This window comes from Chelonus insularis, unplaced genomic scaffold (assembly GCF_013357705.1).
Source record: "Chelonus insularis isolate UGA/USDA-ARS -01 unplaced genomic scaffold, ASM1335770v1 contig_323_pilon, whole genome shotgun sequence".
Taxonomy (NCBI): domain Eukaryota; kingdom Metazoa; phylum Arthropoda; class Insecta; order Hymenoptera; family Braconidae; genus Chelonus; species Chelonus insularis.
The window spans coordinates 150,607-169,046 of record NW_023276493.1 but is presented as its reverse complement, the minus strand read 5'-3'; the positions used below and the strand labels follow the sequence as shown (position 1 = coordinate 169,046).

General features: G+C 27.7%; 4 protein-coding genes and 1 pseudogene across 5 annotated transcripts in view; 1 reads left to right on the top strand and 4 right to left on the bottom strand.

Moving 5' to 3' along the window:
- Positions 1-997: 997 nt before the first annotated feature.
- Positions 998-4,291, bottom strand: LOC118065837 (DDB1- and CUL4-associated factor 10). The gene is made up of 2 exons (XM_035081366.1): positions 3,925-4,291; positions 998-3,849 (listed from the first exon to the last, which is right to left on the bottom strand). Exons 1-2 carry the CDS (start codon positions 4,134-4,136, stop codon positions 2,142-2,144), a joined length of 1,920 nt encoding a protein of 639 aa, XP_034937257.1. The 5' UTR covers positions 4,137-4,291; the 3' UTR covers positions 998-2,141.
- A 350-nt stretch (positions 4,292-4,641) lies between these two features.
- Positions 4,642-7,263, bottom strand: LOC118065786 (dnaJ homolog subfamily B member 12). Of its 2 annotated transcripts, none has more exons than XM_035081295.1 (7): positions 7,119-7,263; positions 6,697-6,906; positions 6,398-6,548; positions 6,151-6,296; positions 5,679-6,069; positions 5,324-5,487; positions 4,642-5,250 (listed from the first exon to the last, which is right to left on the bottom strand). In XM_035081295.1, the coding sequence occupies exons 2-7, from the start codon at positions 6,827-6,829 to the stop codon at positions 5,138-5,140; spliced, it is 1,098 nt and encodes a 365-aa protein (XP_034937186.1). In that variant the 5' UTR covers positions 6,830-6,906; positions 7,119-7,263; the 3' UTR covers positions 4,642-5,137. The 2 variants fall into 2 exon arrangements, with proteins under 2 accessions (XP_034937186.1, XP_034937187.1); XM_035081296.1 differs by lacking the exon at positions 7,119-7,263 and adding an exon at positions 6,971-7,108.
- A 9-nt stretch (positions 7,264-7,272) lies between these two features.
- Positions 7,273-18,440, top strand: part of LOC118065785 (uncharacterized protein DDB_G0286591-like) — a 50,790-nt gene continuing 39,622 nt past the window's right edge. The window contains exon 1 of the mRNA XM_035081294.1: positions 7,273-7,561. The gene's annotated coding sequence lies outside the window, so the exon portion shown is untranslated. The remainder of the gene's footprint in view (positions 7,562-18,440) is intronic.
- On the bottom strand, positions 7,725-11,259 carry LOC118065789 (uncharacterized; annotated as a pseudogene).
- On the bottom strand, positions 12,004-17,764 carry LOC118065787 (uncharacterized). Its single transcript, XM_035081297.1, has 7 exons — positions 17,673-17,764; positions 15,569-15,810; positions 15,343-15,491; positions 13,784-13,987; positions 13,418-13,636; positions 13,189-13,326; positions 12,004-12,154 (listed from the first exon to the last, which is right to left on the bottom strand). Exons 3-7 carry the CDS (start codon positions 15,487-15,489, stop codon positions 12,032-12,034), a joined length of 831 nt encoding a protein of 276 aa, XP_034937188.1. The 5' UTR covers positions 15,490-15,491; positions 15,569-15,810; positions 17,673-17,764; the 3' UTR covers positions 12,004-12,031.

Below are 18,440 nucleotides of genomic sequence, written 5' to 3'. Positions count from 1 at the left end.
TCCTAATTATTACCATCAATTCAACAATTCAACTAACGATAATAGTTTAAGTTATCCAGTAAAAGAAAAATATCCAGAAAAAACTTCATCAATTTATAAAATAAATGATGACATGGAGATGATGGAAAATAGTTTGGATTTTCGATTTTTGTCTGATCAATATTCACAAGCTTTAAATACCGCTCAATTAAAATCATCATCATTATATGATTCTAATAATCAAATTAATAATAACAATAATAATAATAAAAATTCATATTTCAATTATCGAAAATCATCACATGGTTCCAAGAAATTTAAACAACAGACACCAGTTATGGTGCAAAGAACACGTAGGTCAATGAAAGATGAAGAAAAGCCTGTGAGTATGGGACAAATGCTCATAACAAATGTAAACTATATAATTTTGACAGTTATTCTCTATTTTGCCATTTAAATATTTTATTTTACTTCTTAATCTTAAAAATAAATCATTAAACTCTGTTGCTTGCTCAATATGTAGGCCTACGAATGATAGACTAATATTAATCGTTTACAATTATTTATATCCCGAAGAAAATAATTTTATACATCAATTTCAATTATTCATTTTTCAAGACCCCAAGTATTATGGTTGGGTTAAATTTTCATAATCACTAAGTAAAACTGTTAGTTTAGAATCAAACTTTGTTATATTCTTGTAGGAATAAATTTCAATAATGATACCAAGGTACAATCTCATTTGCTATTTAGTAATATTTTTATTTCTTAAAGTAAAACCAGAAAAAGTAACGATTGCTAAGTTAAATATTAGCATTATCATTAAAATATTAATAAAAGAATCTGAGTAATTACAGTTGTTTTCACTGGTTTTACTTTAATATTGACAATCAAATGCTTTGTAAATAAAAATCAACTGTTATAATGGTAAAAAATATAAATGACTTTCAATGACATTTTTAATGTTATTTAATTTTTTGTGTTTATTTCAATGCAAGAATTTATTTTAACAAATAAGTTTTACAAAAAATCATTTAGCTAGATTTTTCTGTACACAATTTTTTATTTCCATTAATTTATTTAATTTAATAATGAATAAATTAAAAAATGGCATGTCAAATGGTAAGTTATACCGTCAAACCATCTTAAAAAATTTGTTTAATTTGTTAATTTAAGTACTCTTTGAACAGCTTTCAAAGTTACTACATATGACATGTCATTTTGGTATACGAGAAAAGAGGAAAAACAATAATATTTTAAAAAAATTTCCCTAAAAAAACAAGATACAAATTGTGATGCCTATTCTAATTTTACATTTTATATAAGTTTTATATACACATTATATCGTGGCTAATTAATGAATTAATTAATTTACTGTCGGGTAAAAATACACCGATAGAATCGATCTAGTTACTTGCCGACTTATGAAATAAAAATAAACCATTGATAATAGTTCTCAACCAATGTTCGAAATAGCTTGATGCTTAGCACCTTTAGCTGGCTCTTCGATAAAGCTATTAATTAATTCTCCATTAGATTTTGATTTTTAAATTTCAGTCAATTAAAAATAAAATTTACAAAAACACTAAGTGTAGTTTAAATAAAATTTTTGAATAAAAAAATTGAAATTTACATTTGAAGAAGCTTTAAGCAATTTCAAATTTTAATCGGGAAATATTTAAAATTAGCTTATTAAAGAAGTATAAATGCGCAAAATAATAATGTCAATTTGACCATAATTACAGAAAAATAAAATTTCCAAAAGCAAATTAGATTTTGAAAGATTAGAATTCGATAAAATCAAATACAAAAAGAATAAAAGGAGATCTAAAAGCGTTCAACGGATTTTAATAAATTTTGTGTAATAAACTTTATTCTTTCAGAGTTAAGTATAAAAAGGATACCAATAATTCCACCAAAAGACCAACATCTGATGCAGCCATTCTCAACAACTAATGATGAAATTTATTACATGCTTCATGTTTATTAACTAATAAAATTATGATATATATATGTATATATATATATATCTATATATATTTATGAGTATAAATATAAAGAAATCTATAGCATCTACCATCACTGTTGATGCCATAAGACGGATGTTAGACCTTCCGTAGAATTATCTATATACAATAGAGCTTATGAGTAACAAAGAGAAATTAGACTACAGGCTGATGCCACACAATTTTTCCACTAAGACAGCCAGAAACTAGGAGACAGTGTTTTGGTGAAAATTTTGTGCTTAAAACAATATCTGAATGACTAATGTTAGTAGCCAGCTCATGTAGCTGAACAGACTCATTTTGAGCTGGTACACAGTGAGAGAGATCCTGACATTCATTAGAAAATGATAACAGTCTAATTCCATATCCGAAAGGAGAACAAATAAGTCTGCCATCTGCGGAAAAACAAAGTTCCTTGATGTATCCTAGACCCACATTCGGTTCTTCAATATAATGTGTAAGTCGTGAAACATTTTGGTGAATTTTGTGGTTTCGTGGTATTGCATACATGGGCTGATGAGTTGGCCGATAAAAATTGTTAGTGCTGTTACGATCACCAAGAATTACAACTGTGTGTGAATTACGTTCTCTCGTAGAGTCTCCAATAGATCTTCGAAGCATCCAATTTCTGGTATTAACTGGATTGTTAGAATAATAAAGCTCCCTTTCACGTTCTCTTCGCGATCTGGCTTCACGTAAGGCTACTAGCGCCTCCCAAACATCTGTAGAGCTCACATGAAGCTCAACATTTGATGTAGAAAAATTATTGTTGTTGAAAATACTTCGATTTCGTCTTGTATCATTCAATTGGTTTTGCAGAGATGGCGGCGGTGGTGGAGAAGGCAGTTGTATTCGATCATTATTAACTCGCGGCACTCGTTCATCTTCAGATTCTGAACGTGGTGTAGAACTTCCTACATTTGATCTAATTGTTACTAACTCAAAATTGTTAAGAATTCTATTGCTTCCGGTAAATTCAGGCCCAAAAGCTGCATTCATTAATCGTGTAGAACTATCTATTAAAAATCTAATATTGGAACGAGATGCTGGAGGTTGCGGAGGTGCTTCAGGTGGAGTCGGAGGAATCGTAACTGGAGCTTCATATTCTTCTTCACCCACGTCTGAAGACGTTAGTCTTTCTTGAATATCATGCACACAAGTCCATTCTGACTTCTCTTCATTGCCAACATTCCTAGATAATACGCACCAACCTTGTGGATGTACTTGAAGACTTGAAATAAATTCAGCATCATTTCCTATTGGAAAATCTGTTATAAATTCTACCCTATTGTGAGTTCTAGCGTGAGAAAAGAGATGGGTGAAACTTGCAGCAGCTGGAAGTGTTGTTTGTGATAGCTGCATGAGCCTGTAGACATTAGGCTTGAATCCTGCAAGATCTTCGGATAAAGTGCTCAATCGCAAATTGTGAATTATTATGAGATAACCAGAAGTCGTGCTAATGAGCATTTTTGAGGCATCTGGAGTAAGACGCGTTCGCATCAGTCCATTTGTATGAAATACCCGTGTATAAAGTAAACTATTTTCTGTTGCACTATTGATATCCCATGTATGAATACTGCCATCAAAGCCACTTGATAATAAAAGTTCATCGCGAGGACTGTATTCAATACTTTTGACCCACTTTGAATGACCGTGTAACGATCGGATTTTTTGTTTTAAGTTACGAGAGTCCCACAAGGCTACTGTATTGTCATCTGAACATGTCGCGAACATCCGATGGTCCAAAAACTTTACACAATTTACACAATCATTGTGAGCATTGTCTATTGCATGAATTAAACGTCGACATAGGGGGTCAAACATTAGGATACTCTTCTTTTCACATGCTGCCACCAGAAGGGAGCTAAGTGATGAAAATAAGAATTTTGATCAATAAAAAATTCATTATCATATAACCAAGATAATGTTTACTACATACCCATCTGGTGAATATTCCAAGTTAAAAACACCACCATGCATTGCATTTCGCAAATTTTTTCCATGATCCCACGAAGTCACTGGTTGAATTGATGAGTACAAAGTCTTATAGAAACGATCAACATGGCCTAGAGAATAATTTAAACCTGTTTCTCGTTGACGTAACCACCAAATACTACTTCCTGGTGACTGTGGTTTTCTTATTTTTGGCATTTTTTATTATTTTCACTTATTTTTATCAACTAAATTTAATAACTAAATTCTACAAGATGATCACTGGTTGTTTTACTTCACTTTAGGTTAGGCATTATTATACTCTCAGCTTTTCCTAATCATCAAGATACTATTCTTCAGTAACGTCAGTCGGCTTTTACCTCACAATAATAACATTTATACACATGTGTGCAAATTATAGGAAATATGTACGAATTTTGCGTGATGTATCAGTTTATACAAACGGTCAAAGGTAGCGTCACTCCATAAAACCTACAGATTGGCATAGAAACGTAACGCAGTGCCCTCTTCATATTTTTTAAATCTCTACGAGATGCAAGTTGTAATAAATTTAAAAAAACTGAGATAGAGATTAATTAGGTCATGAAATTGAATAACAATCTATTAATTTGTTTAATAGTTATCTTTAATAATTCAAAACGGAATATTATAAATAAATCTACATAAACACCAAATATATTGCAACAGCATTTTTATATTTTTAATGTGCTCCGAATGAAAATGAAATTATTATTTAAAATTCAAACCAAATTATTGATTTTTAAAATTATTATAAAAAAATGTGTATGAAAAAGAACAAGAAATTTATAGTGTAGATTGATGCTGATGACTAATATAAATAATGAATCAATAAATATAATTAAAATTGTCTTTTGTCTCGAAAGCTTATAAATTATCGATTAATAATATCATCTAATATATGTGCGACTAACATAAATTTACTTTTTTTGCTGTAATCTACAAAGACTAATATAAATTAAACGAGAAGTTTATCTATAATTTATGATGCTTTGTTGGAAATCTTGAAACCGAAAAAAAGTTATCAATTGCGTCGCTTCAATCGCTCCAATGTACTAACAATGTTCAATCTAAAATATACGTATATGCCTATTTACAAATCAAATCAATTTAACTCTTGGAAAATTCATTCTATAAATTCGATTATTTATAATTTAATTTAATTGAGATCCTAACTGCAATTACATTGCTTGAATCTCATGTAATCTTTTGCAAGCTGGCACTTCTGTATTCTTTGCTCTATGATACATCTCTGAATCTCCGAAATTTCTTGCCTTCATCATCATTAATTCCTCTGTTAAATTAATTCAATGTTATTAAGTATTTTATCAAAATTAATTTTTTATTAATCACAATCAAATACTTACTATGATTCTTTTCCCTATAACATGCGTGTCGTAAATTGTTAATAAACTCTTCTTCAACGGAAATCTCTAATCGTCTCAGGCTACCTTGATACTCGGTGTGAAAATTTTCCTTGACATAATAGGGAATTTTTAACTCCTGAGTAGTTCTTTGAATCGAATATTTACTGCAAAAATTTTATTATGTAAATGTTGTTTATCTTAGAATTAAAACAATGCATTTAATTTTTTGTAATAAAAATATATTTGTTTAAAATTAAATTAAGAAAAATTTCACATCTTGCATACAATGTTCAACTTAACTATAAACATCTTAAATGCATTATTTATAATAAATAAAGTGATTAATTACACTCACGCGTTTGGATGTAAACTATACAGTGGATCCCAAATGAAAAAGCTGCTCATCATAGTCAGAACAATCAACAAAAGTACCGGCAACATTTGTAGGAATGCAGTATAACCATTAGCTTGCTGAGCATGAGCATGTTGAGCCTGGGCATTGCTTTGTCGCATCCATCGACCTCCACTGCGTCTCATATAGAATTCTTGTTGTGGAAAACCACCTCCAAAGAACATACTGAACAATTCTTCAGCAGTAATATCAGCTTCAAAACCTCTAGTATAATTATAATGAGTATGAGATGACCTAGATTGGGCTGATTGTAATCTGTCTTCGTCTGAACCATAAAGATCATATTGTTTACGTTTTTCAACATCTGTTAAAACAGCTACAGCATTTCCGATAGCTAAAAGAAATTATCAGAAATTAACTCATGATTGTATTTATCCGCTCTTACTTTTTTAAAATAAACGTTACATATATTCACCTTTAAAAGCTTCTGATGCCCCAGGAGCTTTATTTTTATCTGGGTGAAGTTGAAGAGCTAATTTCTTATAAGCCTTTTTGATTTCACTATCCGTTGCTTCCTTCGTTACATTTAAAATTTCATAATAATCTTTACATTTTTTTATTCTAAAAAAAAATAGATTTTAATAATATAATAACCAGCTTGAGAATAAAAAAAATTACTTATTAAAGCTTTAATTACTGCATTGTAAAAATAAAATAAATACCTTTTCACATGTTCATACTGTTCTTTGCTATAATCACCAGACGAAGGTTGCTGACTAGATTCTTTAGTGACCGTAGGTCTTTTTCTGACTTCTTGTTCAGGCTCAAATTTTTTACTTGTCTTGGAAATCAATGCAATTTTTGCTAAAATTTCTAAAAAATTAAATGGAAAAGATGAATTCTGGTTTAAGGATAATCGCAATTATTGTAAAATGAGTAACATTGAGCCATTTTACTCCGAAGAATAAATAGTAAATATATTAATAGAGTACTAATGTAGAACTCCAATATTAAAATTTACCTTCATATTTTTTTGTAGGATATAATTTTAAAGCTTTTTTTACGAACTTCTCAGCATCGTCAAACCTTTTTTCCTTCATGAACTTTTCTGCCAACTCCATACATCTCTCCGCTTCGTCCTTATTGCTATCCATTTCACTTTTGCAATAAAGAAGCACTTTTAGATACTCACAATTTCTCAGATGGACGTCAATTCATTAATGCATTTTCACTAGAATGACGGAGCAAAATAAAATAAACATACTTTTATTTGATTACGATTAATCCAATCTAACCTATTTATTCTAGAAAAAATCAAATTTGAGAAAATGCCCTCGATAAAATTTATAAAATAGTTTTACATCTATATGATGTTAGAATATTTAAAATCATTACTAGAATATAAATAGAATAAATACGAGCATTTGTAATTGTTTTACTTACATACGTATAATTTACATCCACGTAATATCACGAGTTTAATACAAAGCCCCACCCTTTGACAAATAGAAACCTAGCTATAGATGACAAATTAATAGATGTGTCCGTGAATACGTAAATATAGTTTGCTATAGTTTATGCATTTTTTGTCGCCTGTACGGGTCAATAATAGCTTTCAATGCTTTAAGTTCAAAAACCTAATTAAATACTATTCTCAAGGACGAGACTGACGAATAAACAATAAATAAAAATTATTTGTAAATATAATTAATCTGAATTATAAATAATATTGAAGTATATGTATTTAAAATGGTGAGTTTAAATGTCAGTGTTTTCGACTGGAGGCAACATATCGACAAAATGGCCACAGCGTTAGTGCTCTACGACTCAACGTGCCTTTATGTAAACAAAGCTTCCTTGAATAAGTCATCTTTATCGCTCAAAATGTAAGTTTCATACATTCTTTTTATTATAAAATAATTATTTCTGTTGATTTTTTGTTTTTATCTACGTTCTTCGAACATACACACGCTTCTTACAATTGAGACATTTTGATATAATTAAAATCAATGTCAAATAAGTAGGTTTAATTGAAAAAAATCTCTCCAATTATTTTTCATTCGTTAGATTTATTAAAAATATAACAATAAAAAGCTTTAATTATTATGTAGACAAACAGTGAATTAATGAAGTATACAAAAATATATTCATTTGTTTGAAAAATTGTGATTGTGATGAACAAGAACTCCTTGTGAGTAAGAAATATATTGTTCATAAATTGTACTTTTTTTGTTGTACAGTGAATTGGCATTCGTTACAATTATAATATTAAGTATAAATTTTTGAGAGAACTTAATATAAATTAATTTTTATTTATCTATGAACTGATCGAATTAGTGATCATTTTTCTATTTTAATGCAACATTTTGAAATTCAGGAATGTGCGTTAGTTATTTTTTGGTCAGCTTATGGACTTCAATTGAATGATTATAAATAAATGTACAGATATAAATGAATTCAATAAATAAAATTAATATTAATATGTTAATGTTCTTAAACTTAGAAAATTTAAATTTCTCATCACTGTGTAGTGTTACACAGAATATTAACTCTAATACAAAATGATTCTCTGGTAAATTATTATATCATATTTTACTCAATTAGTTTTAATAAATTCCTGAAGTCATCATCAAAAATGATGAGAAATTTTAAAGTTGTCTCAAAATTTAGTTTGTTTAATTATTATAAAATCTTCATAATTTAGTCTTATTGTACTTAGCAGTATAGTTGTAATTAAATTAATTTTCTCCTCTAAATGTTAAAAATGAGTCAACAAGCAACATTGCTCCTGTAATAATACAAAGAGATCCACGTGCTACTCCTCGATCATGATGAGAAGTATTGTAACTATATTTTGCCCATTTCATCAATTACTAGTGCTCCAGATACAATGAAAAAGACACATCCAATCAAAGTGAAGAATAATTCCTACAAAAATACATTAATTTTAATAACTTAGGATCATTTAATGAAGTAGTGATCACAATTGTTTGACGACTAAAAGAATTTTTAAAAAATGTATCATACCACACGTCGATTGACAGGTGTGCCCATCACATGTCCAGCAAATAAACCAATAAGAATCACCAAGTATCCACCTGCAGTTGCACTAGAGATAAAACGTGCTGCTTGTCCAGAGGTCTCAGAATAGAAATAAAGTCCAATGATGCAACCGATCAAAGCCTAAAATAATTCAAACAATTATTATATCAGTCATAAAATAAACAAGAATAGTGATAATATGACATAAGCATAAGTCATATCTAGATCTTAAATCATCTAAATAAAACCTTCAAATTCATTAACCCCTAAAGGCAGCACTAATTTGTTACTTGTGTAAACTTTTTAACGCCTTTAAAAGTAAAGTTATTACATACGTTCAAGGCTACTATTGCAAACCTTCTCTTATGATGTCATGATGTCATGATCGCATATATTTGATAAAAAAGATAATATTTTACTACGACATTTATCATTTCCATTCGACCTGATTCATTGCTCCTTTGAAATTTGAGTAATTATTTATTTTCGCAGCTTTGCCTTAAGTTATTAACATTAGAGAATGAATTCATTGGTTTGGAATGCTAAAGTTAACATCTAGACTACCAATGAGAAAACTTAGTATGTCTATCTATCAATACTTCAAACTAAATTGATGATTACAAAAATAAAAATAATTTTTAGCTTCAATTGAAATCTTTAAGATGTAGGAACATTTATTTCATCTTTTTTTCTTTCTAACTGATAACTTGGTTTTAAAAGCACTATTCAACAAGATTAGAGAGTTTACCAAGTTGATACGCCTACAGCTAAATGTCCGCTAGTGAAGATAGTGTTTATTAAATGTCTATTGCAAGATTGTATAGCTAAATAATAACTGATATTAATGGGTTTTACACCTTGCTAAAATCATGCAAGGCTAAGGACTTGTTTTGAATCATGATTTAACAGTCGTTTATTTATAATGTAATTGTAATCGATGAACCTCAACGAGGAAGAATGCGCGATTGTGTCATCGCAGTCATAATTTTATGATGACTGTATCAGACCAGTTTTATTATAATAACGACAATATGTTTATTTTTAGAAAAAGTTCATTTAAGAAAAATGCTTCAGAGTGTAATTTTTCAATAATGAAGATAATCAAAGAATTCATTAAGATCTTTACAACTATAATTGATAGCTTTTGATGTTAAATGATTCTTAACAATTATTAATCAGCTTTATGATATAAAAATTGAATTATCATTAAATTTTACTTACCAACTCTAGGCATCTAAGAATAGTATGTCTTGATATCTGAGCCATTGTTTTCTGAAACAAGTGTTTGATTAATTATCAATAAAATCATACTTTTTTATGTTTTTTATCATCATATATTTGATTTACTAGCTATTAGTTATCACATAACTTGATGACTTCATCAATTTTTATGCCGAAACTTATAAATGAAAATAGAAAACATAATAAGATAGTATAAAAATCGTTAACCCACTTTCTTCGTTCCCGCGAACAAAATTAGATTTTATCCGTTATACACAACACAAAACCCCCGTTGATATCACCGGATGTCTGTATATACACTTCATGCTTTTACAAACGTCAATAACATAAAGTGTAGAAGTTGCGTTACGATTCTATTATTCTAAAACTAACGATATTATCCACCTTCATAATAAAGTATTCTTGAAACAATAAACATGATGATTAAATTTGGAAAAATGATCATATAAGTATTAATTTTAATTCTAAACATTGACAATGTTTACAATAATTTTTTAAATGTCTCACAATCAATATTTTCGTAATAAATTCGTTTCTTAGGTTAATGTACTGACTTTCATTAGAAGTTTTTAGTAATCTACTAATTCCAAATCTGTGTTTATAAACTGTTCTTTTTCCATAAAAGTAATGCTCGTAGAAGGACATGTACTGAAGGTGTAAAAACAATATTGTTTATTTGTAAATAAAATTATAATTAAAATAAACAATATAAATAAATTCTCTCTTTCTTAGCAATACTCATAAAATCGATTTTTAAATTAAAATATTACTTATTCAAATTAAATAAATAAATAAAATATTAAGATTTGAAAAATCATTGATTTTCTTTTACGTCTTTTGCAATGCTTTGTTTTGATTGGTGAATCAAAAAAAATAGTGGCGCAATAAAATTGATGTCATTCCAAACATGAAAAATAATTTTAATTTATATTAATTATTTAATTTATAAAAAGCATAGACAAATACACTATTTTATTAGTAATTTCATTTTGAATATATACATCAGAGATGAACATGCAAATATTATGATATATAATATCAAAACTCACCAGTAGTTTACAATCTCTGGAGAATGAGGTAATCAAACAGACCGGCTACCACACTAGTGACACGAGTAAGATGCACAGTCTTCAATGGTCTTGAAGAGAGTGGAATTGAAAGCATCCAATTCTGAGGGTCATCTCATGTTCACGCTTTTAATGTCTCCCACTTCAGTTTACGAGGCCTACTCGTAGTTTGTAGTCATGCGTCGGGTCTATTGGGCGTGATTCTTTTTTTAAATAACTCAACACGTCTGCTAATACTTCTGACATCACGCAAACTATTCCGTTGTATTACGTCGACGGTATTTTCAATATAAAATATATTTTATATCGAATTAAAAATCAATTATAATAGTGAAAATAATGTTTGCTGAAATTGCAATTACAAGTAATTAATTATATTAAAATTATAAATTAAAATACATTTTGTAGAGAAGAAGAGGTTATTTTAATTTGAAATTTATAAAAATATCATACCAGAAATTGAATATTAAAGTAATTAATATTAAAATACTAGATTATTTAATTTTGACAATACATCTCATCGTATTATGTCAAATAGTAGTGCGATTGTGCAATGATTAAGTACAATTAATGCTCTTGTAGGTTATTGCTCGTAACCGAGTAGAATTCCATGAATGAAAGGAAGCAGACTAGATTTGGTATTCACAAGATCGTCATTGTTAGGTCATACCAAGAGAATATTCATGTGTGAATAAATCAGTTATTTGCGAATTAATAAATGGATAGATCAGTCATCTGAATTGACACATCAACTAATAACTAATTTGACTGAATATGTATTATACATAAATATCAGCACATAGATATTAAAAAGCTTTTGTTATTGAACATAAAAATATTAGAAAATTAAAAAAACGTTAATATTAGATAAAAATTATATTCATTTTTTATTAATCATGAGTATTATTTTTGTGACAAGAAAATTTTAACGAGATGTTCATTATAAAATTGATTCGATAGAAGCTAATGGTATTTTTTATAAATATGATCTCATCTATTGGCTTATCACATGATGTAGACAACTTGAAATTCATGATTAATTTCACTGCGCCTACCTCGTAATCTGAAATAATTCCAGTAATCCACGCAGCAACAGTATAAATTCACAGGATCATCTTCAATCTTCGACTGTAAATGTGCGATAATTATGAATCATCAATTTGACTTATCAATACTACAATAGTAGAGTTATCAGTAACATAAGTTTGAACTAATTTATTTTTAAAAAAAATCCTCAATAGTTATTTCAAACCCATAAGTCTTCTAGCTACCGTGTCTAACAACGATTTATCACGTTTCAATTTATGTGGAATATTTAAAATAGCTTTTTGTAATTGATATCTAGCTAGACACTCCTATAAACATGTGAAGATTATGCGTTTGTAAAAGATGATGCTAAAAAAAATGGTTTAAAAGCTGATTTAAAATATTGACTTTTTTTTATCAATAAATCAGAAGAATGAAATATTTGTATTACATAATTTAGCTATCATTAATCATATGGCTACAGAGTAATTGAAAAAAAATTCGGTATTATATAAGTCTTTTGACATTTTGCAATGCTAACATTTTTATTGTACTGTTGATCCAACTTCATAGATAAAAATTGATAAATAATCGTTTCTGAGAATGACAGTTATGTATCAATATTTTACCAATGCAATCATTTCTATTTCTAAAATCTATGTATCTTCAATAATAAAAAAAACAAATTAACGATTATTATTCGCTTAATCATTTTTATTAATCTAAAACATGTATTTATTACTAAATTAATTAGCAAAATGTTTTTGCAAAAAAAATTTTTGGGAATGACTTTTGTTTAATCACATGTTAAAATTATTTGTATTATTTATTTTATAGATATTCTATATTTTAACGAATTAAAATTGAGAAATTATATTTAATTCATAATAAAACCAATCTCTTGAATTAAAAATAATTAATTAAATAAGTAGATATCGTTTTTAACGACATTTAGTAATTATGTAGTTCAATTATGAAACGCTAGATGACTGCTCAAGTGTCTTTTCAAAAAAAATAATTATAAAAAAGCTGACCTACTATCAGATAAATAATTTTTACAAAAAATAAACTTATCAATCCATGTAAATGAATTAGAAAAATATGTAGCAATAAAAATATAAATAATAATAACTTACTGATCTATCGAGTCTCAACATATGGTCTAGTTTCAATTGATCATCAGATATTCTACTGTCAGTCATTTGATATTGAGTGTCTTGAGACGAATGACTTTTATTTACACTTGTATCTTGATTTTTTTCTTGTTTTTTACGCTAGAAAAATCAGTTCTTGTGCAATGACAAATGATCCATAAAAGCATAATTAATCTAGTGTAGAAAAAAAAATATTTCATCTAGAATTTACCCATTCAAGACAATCATATAGAAGCCAAAATTGTGTTTGATTAAGTGAAAAGCCAAAAATCGAAAGCATACAGATGACAAAACAATGAATAAAAATGGGATGTTCGATAACATCTTCTCGGTGAACTCCAGCTTCATTTATGTGAATCCGCGCTTGTCGCATTATTACGATTGCATTTGCAAATGATAGGATACTTTGAATTGAGCAACCGACCAAAGACTGAAAATGCAATCCAATAATAAAACCGTTAGCATTTTTTATTAACAAAGGGTACTCTGTAGAGTAGAATTGTACTAGAAAAAAGCTGTTCTATAAATAATATAATTAGTCATTAATAGTTGATCCTTTAAGGAAGTAATAACTTACAAAGTCCAGTTTCCTGTGGAAGTTCTTTGCTAGACACCAAATGAAACAAAGGGTGAGACTAATAGCCACATTAAATGGCAAATTTATTATTAGTAGTGTATTACGTTCTGGATCTAAACTTGGTAATGTTGGATCTCGTTTCATTGATTGTTTGTGAATGGCGTGATGTACATGGTGGAAAACTTCAATAGTCGTGATCGTTGCCTGTGACAGGAAATGCATAAAAAACAATATAAACCATGATGATTAACTCTTTTTTAAACCATATTTATATCTCTAGTTTTTTTTTTGTTTTAGTTTTTGTTGATGAAAAGAGATGAAATATCTGATGGAATTTTTAAAAGAGAAATATGGAATAGCAAAATCTTTGTACACTCGATGAAAGCATTTTGAATGAAATACTTGCAGCCTTTCAATGACCTACGATGCATTTTTATATTTTCTTTTTTATTTAGAAATAGAGTTATTGAAGTTCAAAGTCAAATACGATTATTTTTCACTCGTTGTTGATAACTGAGATAAAAGAATTCACAACAATCATTAAAAAAAAATATATACAGATATATTTAAAAATAAAAAAATAAACTTTACTGTAGTCTCTAGAATTTTTTTCACTACACAAAAATATTATTCATATCATTTATTAGTTGCTTTAATTTTCATTATCAACATGATATCAAATATTTTTATTTAATCACAAGTTATGTAAAATTTTTCAATCTTCGAATGCTATACTGATAAAAGTATCTCATTCAATTCTCATCAATAACGAATAAACTGGATGGCAATTCAATAATTGGATCAATTTATTCTAAAAGTGCTGAATGAATACTCCAACACTTTTTTTTTTATTCTTTATACTGTCTAATCAATTGAATATTCATATCCATACACAATCAAAATTAATAACCAATATTAATTAATCATTAAAAATCATTTCACTGTAATTAGTTTATCGAGAGTGTATGGATCCGATTGTCTTTATTTTCATTACGAGCACGCAATTCACATTTCGCATCCTCGAACGTGACATTATTCACGTGAGTTTATTATATCGCGTAAAAATGTGAAGTGACACTTCAATTATGTAACATAATCCGATTGTCCTCAATAGATTTACTTGTTTCTTCATAGTCTTGTTTTTATTAATGGATTATTTCATTTACTTTCACTTTATCTTATATGACTAATAATTTACACTCAGGACATCGCATTTTTTTTTAGGTCAATTTTACGAGATTGTGTATTATCATTTTTGTGTGTAAGAGTTTGGATAAATCAATGTTTGGTGTGCTATTTACTCAATAAAAATAAAGCAACTCTGTATATAAACAGTTACAAACAGAACGATTTTTGATTATTAATTCTCTCTCTTTTTTTTTTTATTTAATAAAAAATTCAAATGATAAATATTGATAAAAATTTTTTAACTATCGTATTGGATTATAAAATAATTTTCAAATTATTTTCTCATGATTTTTATTTATTTTGAATAACTATTTAAAGGTTAATGATGCATTTGTTCATTAAAACAAAAGGTTAAATTACGGTTATCTTACAAATTGAAAGAAGTGTAGTGTTGCGTGCACAATGTGGGTGAGTTGAGGATTACGATCTATTTGCAGATGATCGCCAGAATATAATTTACTGAATCTAACGGCCCTTGGAACATCCTCGAATTCGACAGACAGTTTTGACTCAGCCATAACTATTGGATATAGTCAATAAAACAGTTAAACGTCAATTTACATAGAATTATTTGTTCTAGTAATGTAATTATCTTACCTCAGAAATAGAACTAACTGATCAATTTAATGGGTATATCATCATTGATGATTTTAACTTCATGAAACCCACATGATAATTGAGTAATTATTATGTAAACTATTATTAACATAATAATAATAACTTTGTTAGAATTATTATGATAATTAATAGGTTTTTTCTGCTATTTATAATTTATTACACTTAAGATTCTTCAAGTGGCCAGGAATGGTAAATCTTCTGTATCTCTCTCATCCACTTGACTGCTCTCAAAAATAAACAAATCGATTAATAAATTAAATAAAAGTATTTTAGAAGTGCAAAAACTGTTGATAATTTAAAAATCACAGTATTCTATATTTTACTATTTATGTCAAGTAATAATAAAATTATTTTATGTTATTCAATGTAAAAAAAAAACATTCAATCAATAATGGATTGATTGATTGATTAAAGTTATTTGACATTATTCAAAATTGATAAATTATATACTAAAATTTTTTCTAATTTACGTTTATACCAAATTTTTTTTTATTCTCTTTTTAATAAATAAACAATAGTTAATTGTAACGAGAGTTATAAATTTTGTTCCATTCATATGTATCTATTGTTAGTAACTTTAATTATATTTTAAAAATAAATCAAAATGTCGATGTTATTTTTTAATAAGCTATATTTTATAATTTTAATAAATAATTTCGACTTAGAAAAATATCGAAAGGTAAACCAAACAAAAAATGTTTTGGAGCAAATAGAAATCTAAGGTTTACATACTTCTAGACTTTTTATTTGGTCTAAACATGGGAAAGGTTTGCTAGAAATTATCAAAAGGTCTTGGATCAAGAATAATAATTTTTTTCTTAATCATAATATTCTTAAGTACAACAATAATTCTTGCATAGCACAACACGAATGAAGACAAGATAAGAACGAAATGAATCCAGAATGATGACAGAAATGATATGATCCTGTCATCATTCTGGATCCATTCTCATTATGTTGTACCAGTGTTATTGTTTTATTTGAGGATAGTATAATCGAGAATATGATTGTGTCAGTGTAGGTATAGGGTAGAATATACTATTAACTTTTATTTGTCAATTGATAAATAATCTAAAGATACAATTCGACATCTCAACCAACAGCACTAATAAAAATTTCTTTCAAAGTATAATTATAATTAAAAAAAACTTTTTGAAATATCTAAACACCCTTTACCCAGAAAATTCATTTTTTAATCAATTAAAAAGTTACAATGGACAGGTAGAAAATATAATCCAGTAAAAAAGTTAAAAGTATTTAGAATAATAGAGAAAAATTGTAAATGGCCAAATAAATGAAAAAATCGTCAAACTTTTTCTCTTTTATTTATTTTAAATTTCAAATAAACTTTATTATAATATTAAAAATGCGATATTTTATAATGGAATATCCATGATAAAATACGATTCATTAGCTGACTAAAAATAAGAAAAGAGATTGAATAAAGTGATATTAATTATCATGATTTTTGTGTTTGCTTTGTTATTTGGTCATTAAATAATTCACTGTTTCCTCGGAGAGAATGTAAACAAGTAAACATGAATGTACCGTGGCGCCATACACTTTTCGTTTAGGTACATGGCGCCTATATGGAATGGACTAGCGATGTAGCGCCGCGAGCAATCTTTCCCCAGCTGCCTGTCGACCTTCATCAAACGGATGGGTCTGAAAATTCCTACCAGCAAATCACTTTTTTTACTCTTTTTATCTTGATTTTCATGTCTTTTATAATTATTTCTGTATCTGTTCTCGGGTTATTATTACGATCATTTAATTAAAATATTAAATTTGAAGCAAAGATTAAAATAGAATCTCACCAACACTACTAGCGATGATTAAAAGTATCTTCTTGATGACTCAGAAGCCTTACATTTTTTAATTTTACCTTAATTAAATGAAAACACACCTAAGTATGAATAATTTCATGCAAAAAAGTTTTCTTTCATTTTTTTTTTTTTATTTATTTTTTATAAAAATAATTAAATAATTAATTAATATCTAGATAAATTGATGTAGATAATTTGACATTATTTAAAATTCGTGGTTATAAGAAATTATATATCACTAGGATATTCATACTTACGCACTAATAAATTTTTCTATCTATTTTTTGCTGCCTATACTTGAAATGGCGCCAGTCGTTAACCTACTTATAGGTTAGTTACTTAATTAACGCTTACACGACTATAAATGAGAGTATTATAACAAGATGTTAATGTCGGATGAGATCAAAACTGCCCGACTCGAATGAAACGAGATTATTTGTACTTTTTCACATGTAGGTATGTACATATACATTGTTGATGTAGGAGTTTGACGTATGTAATGTATGCAAAAAAAAAATAATGAGATAGTTTTTAACTCAGTAGTTATTTTGAAATGCATTGTTACTGGTGAAATAATCATGAACATGAATTTAAATTAATTTGTTGAACACTCTTTGGAGTTGTATCAGATAATCATCATGATTATGAAATATTTATTATTAAAAAAAAATATTTGTACTTTTGCAGTTTAAAAATGCATTGACTTGAAACTAATATTTGTTTCAATATATACTGAAAAAAATGGAAGGTATTTCTGAAAGTCTACCCATTTTTAATAAGCTCTCAGATTATATCAAAAAAGAATGATCTCCAAAGCACAGGTGGATGATAATATTAGCGAAAACATGATGGATGTTGGAGGGTTAATATCAATGTTTTATAGCCAACATAAACATGGTTGAGTTGGAACTTTGTTTTTCCAGTGGAACTTGATAACCTACCCTTCCTTAAGAACCATATGATGCTTTTAACAAATACTTTGTCTTCTTCCCTTTTTATAATAAATGTCTGAATAAATAGGACAT

What these genes read in the sequence shown, in the direction of transcription:
- LOC118065837 (XM_035081366.1), bottom strand. Translation starts at nt 4,136, where the DNA reads ATGCCAAAAATAAGAAAACCACAGTCACCAGGAAGTAGTATTTGGTGG. An exon ending in TTGGAATATTCACCAGATGG is followed by an intron (nt 3,850 to 3,924) that starts GTATGTAGTAAA and finishes TTCATCACTTAG; the next exon opens with CTCCCTTCTGGTGGCAGCAT.
- LOC118065786 (XM_035081295.1), bottom strand. Translation starts at nt 6,829, where the DNA reads ATGGATAGCAATAAGGACGAAGCGGAGAGATGTATGGAGTTGGCAGAA. An exon ending in TCCTACAAAAAAATATGAAG is followed by an intron (nt 6,549 to 6,696) that starts GTAAATTTTAAT and finishes TTAATTTTTTAG; the next exon opens with AAATTTTAGCAAAAATTGCA. An exon ending in CAGTATGAACATGTGAAAAG is followed by an intron (nt 6,297 to 6,397) that starts GTATTTATTTTA and finishes ATTTTTTTTTAG; the next exon opens with AATAAAAAAATGTAAAGATT.
- LOC118065787 (XM_035081297.1), bottom strand. Translation starts at nt 15,489, where the DNA reads ATGGCTGAGTCAAAACTGTCTGTCGAATTCGAGGATGTTCCAAGGGCC. An exon ending in TATATGATTGTCTTGAATGG is followed by an intron (nt 13,327 to 13,417) that starts GTAAATTCTAGA and finishes TGATTTTTCTAG; the next exon opens with CGTAAAAAACAAGAAAAAAA. An exon ending in TGTTGAGACTCGATAGATCA is followed by an intron (nt 12,155 to 13,188) that starts GTAAGTTATTAT and finishes GCACATTTACAG; the next exon opens with TCGAAGATTGAAGATGATCC.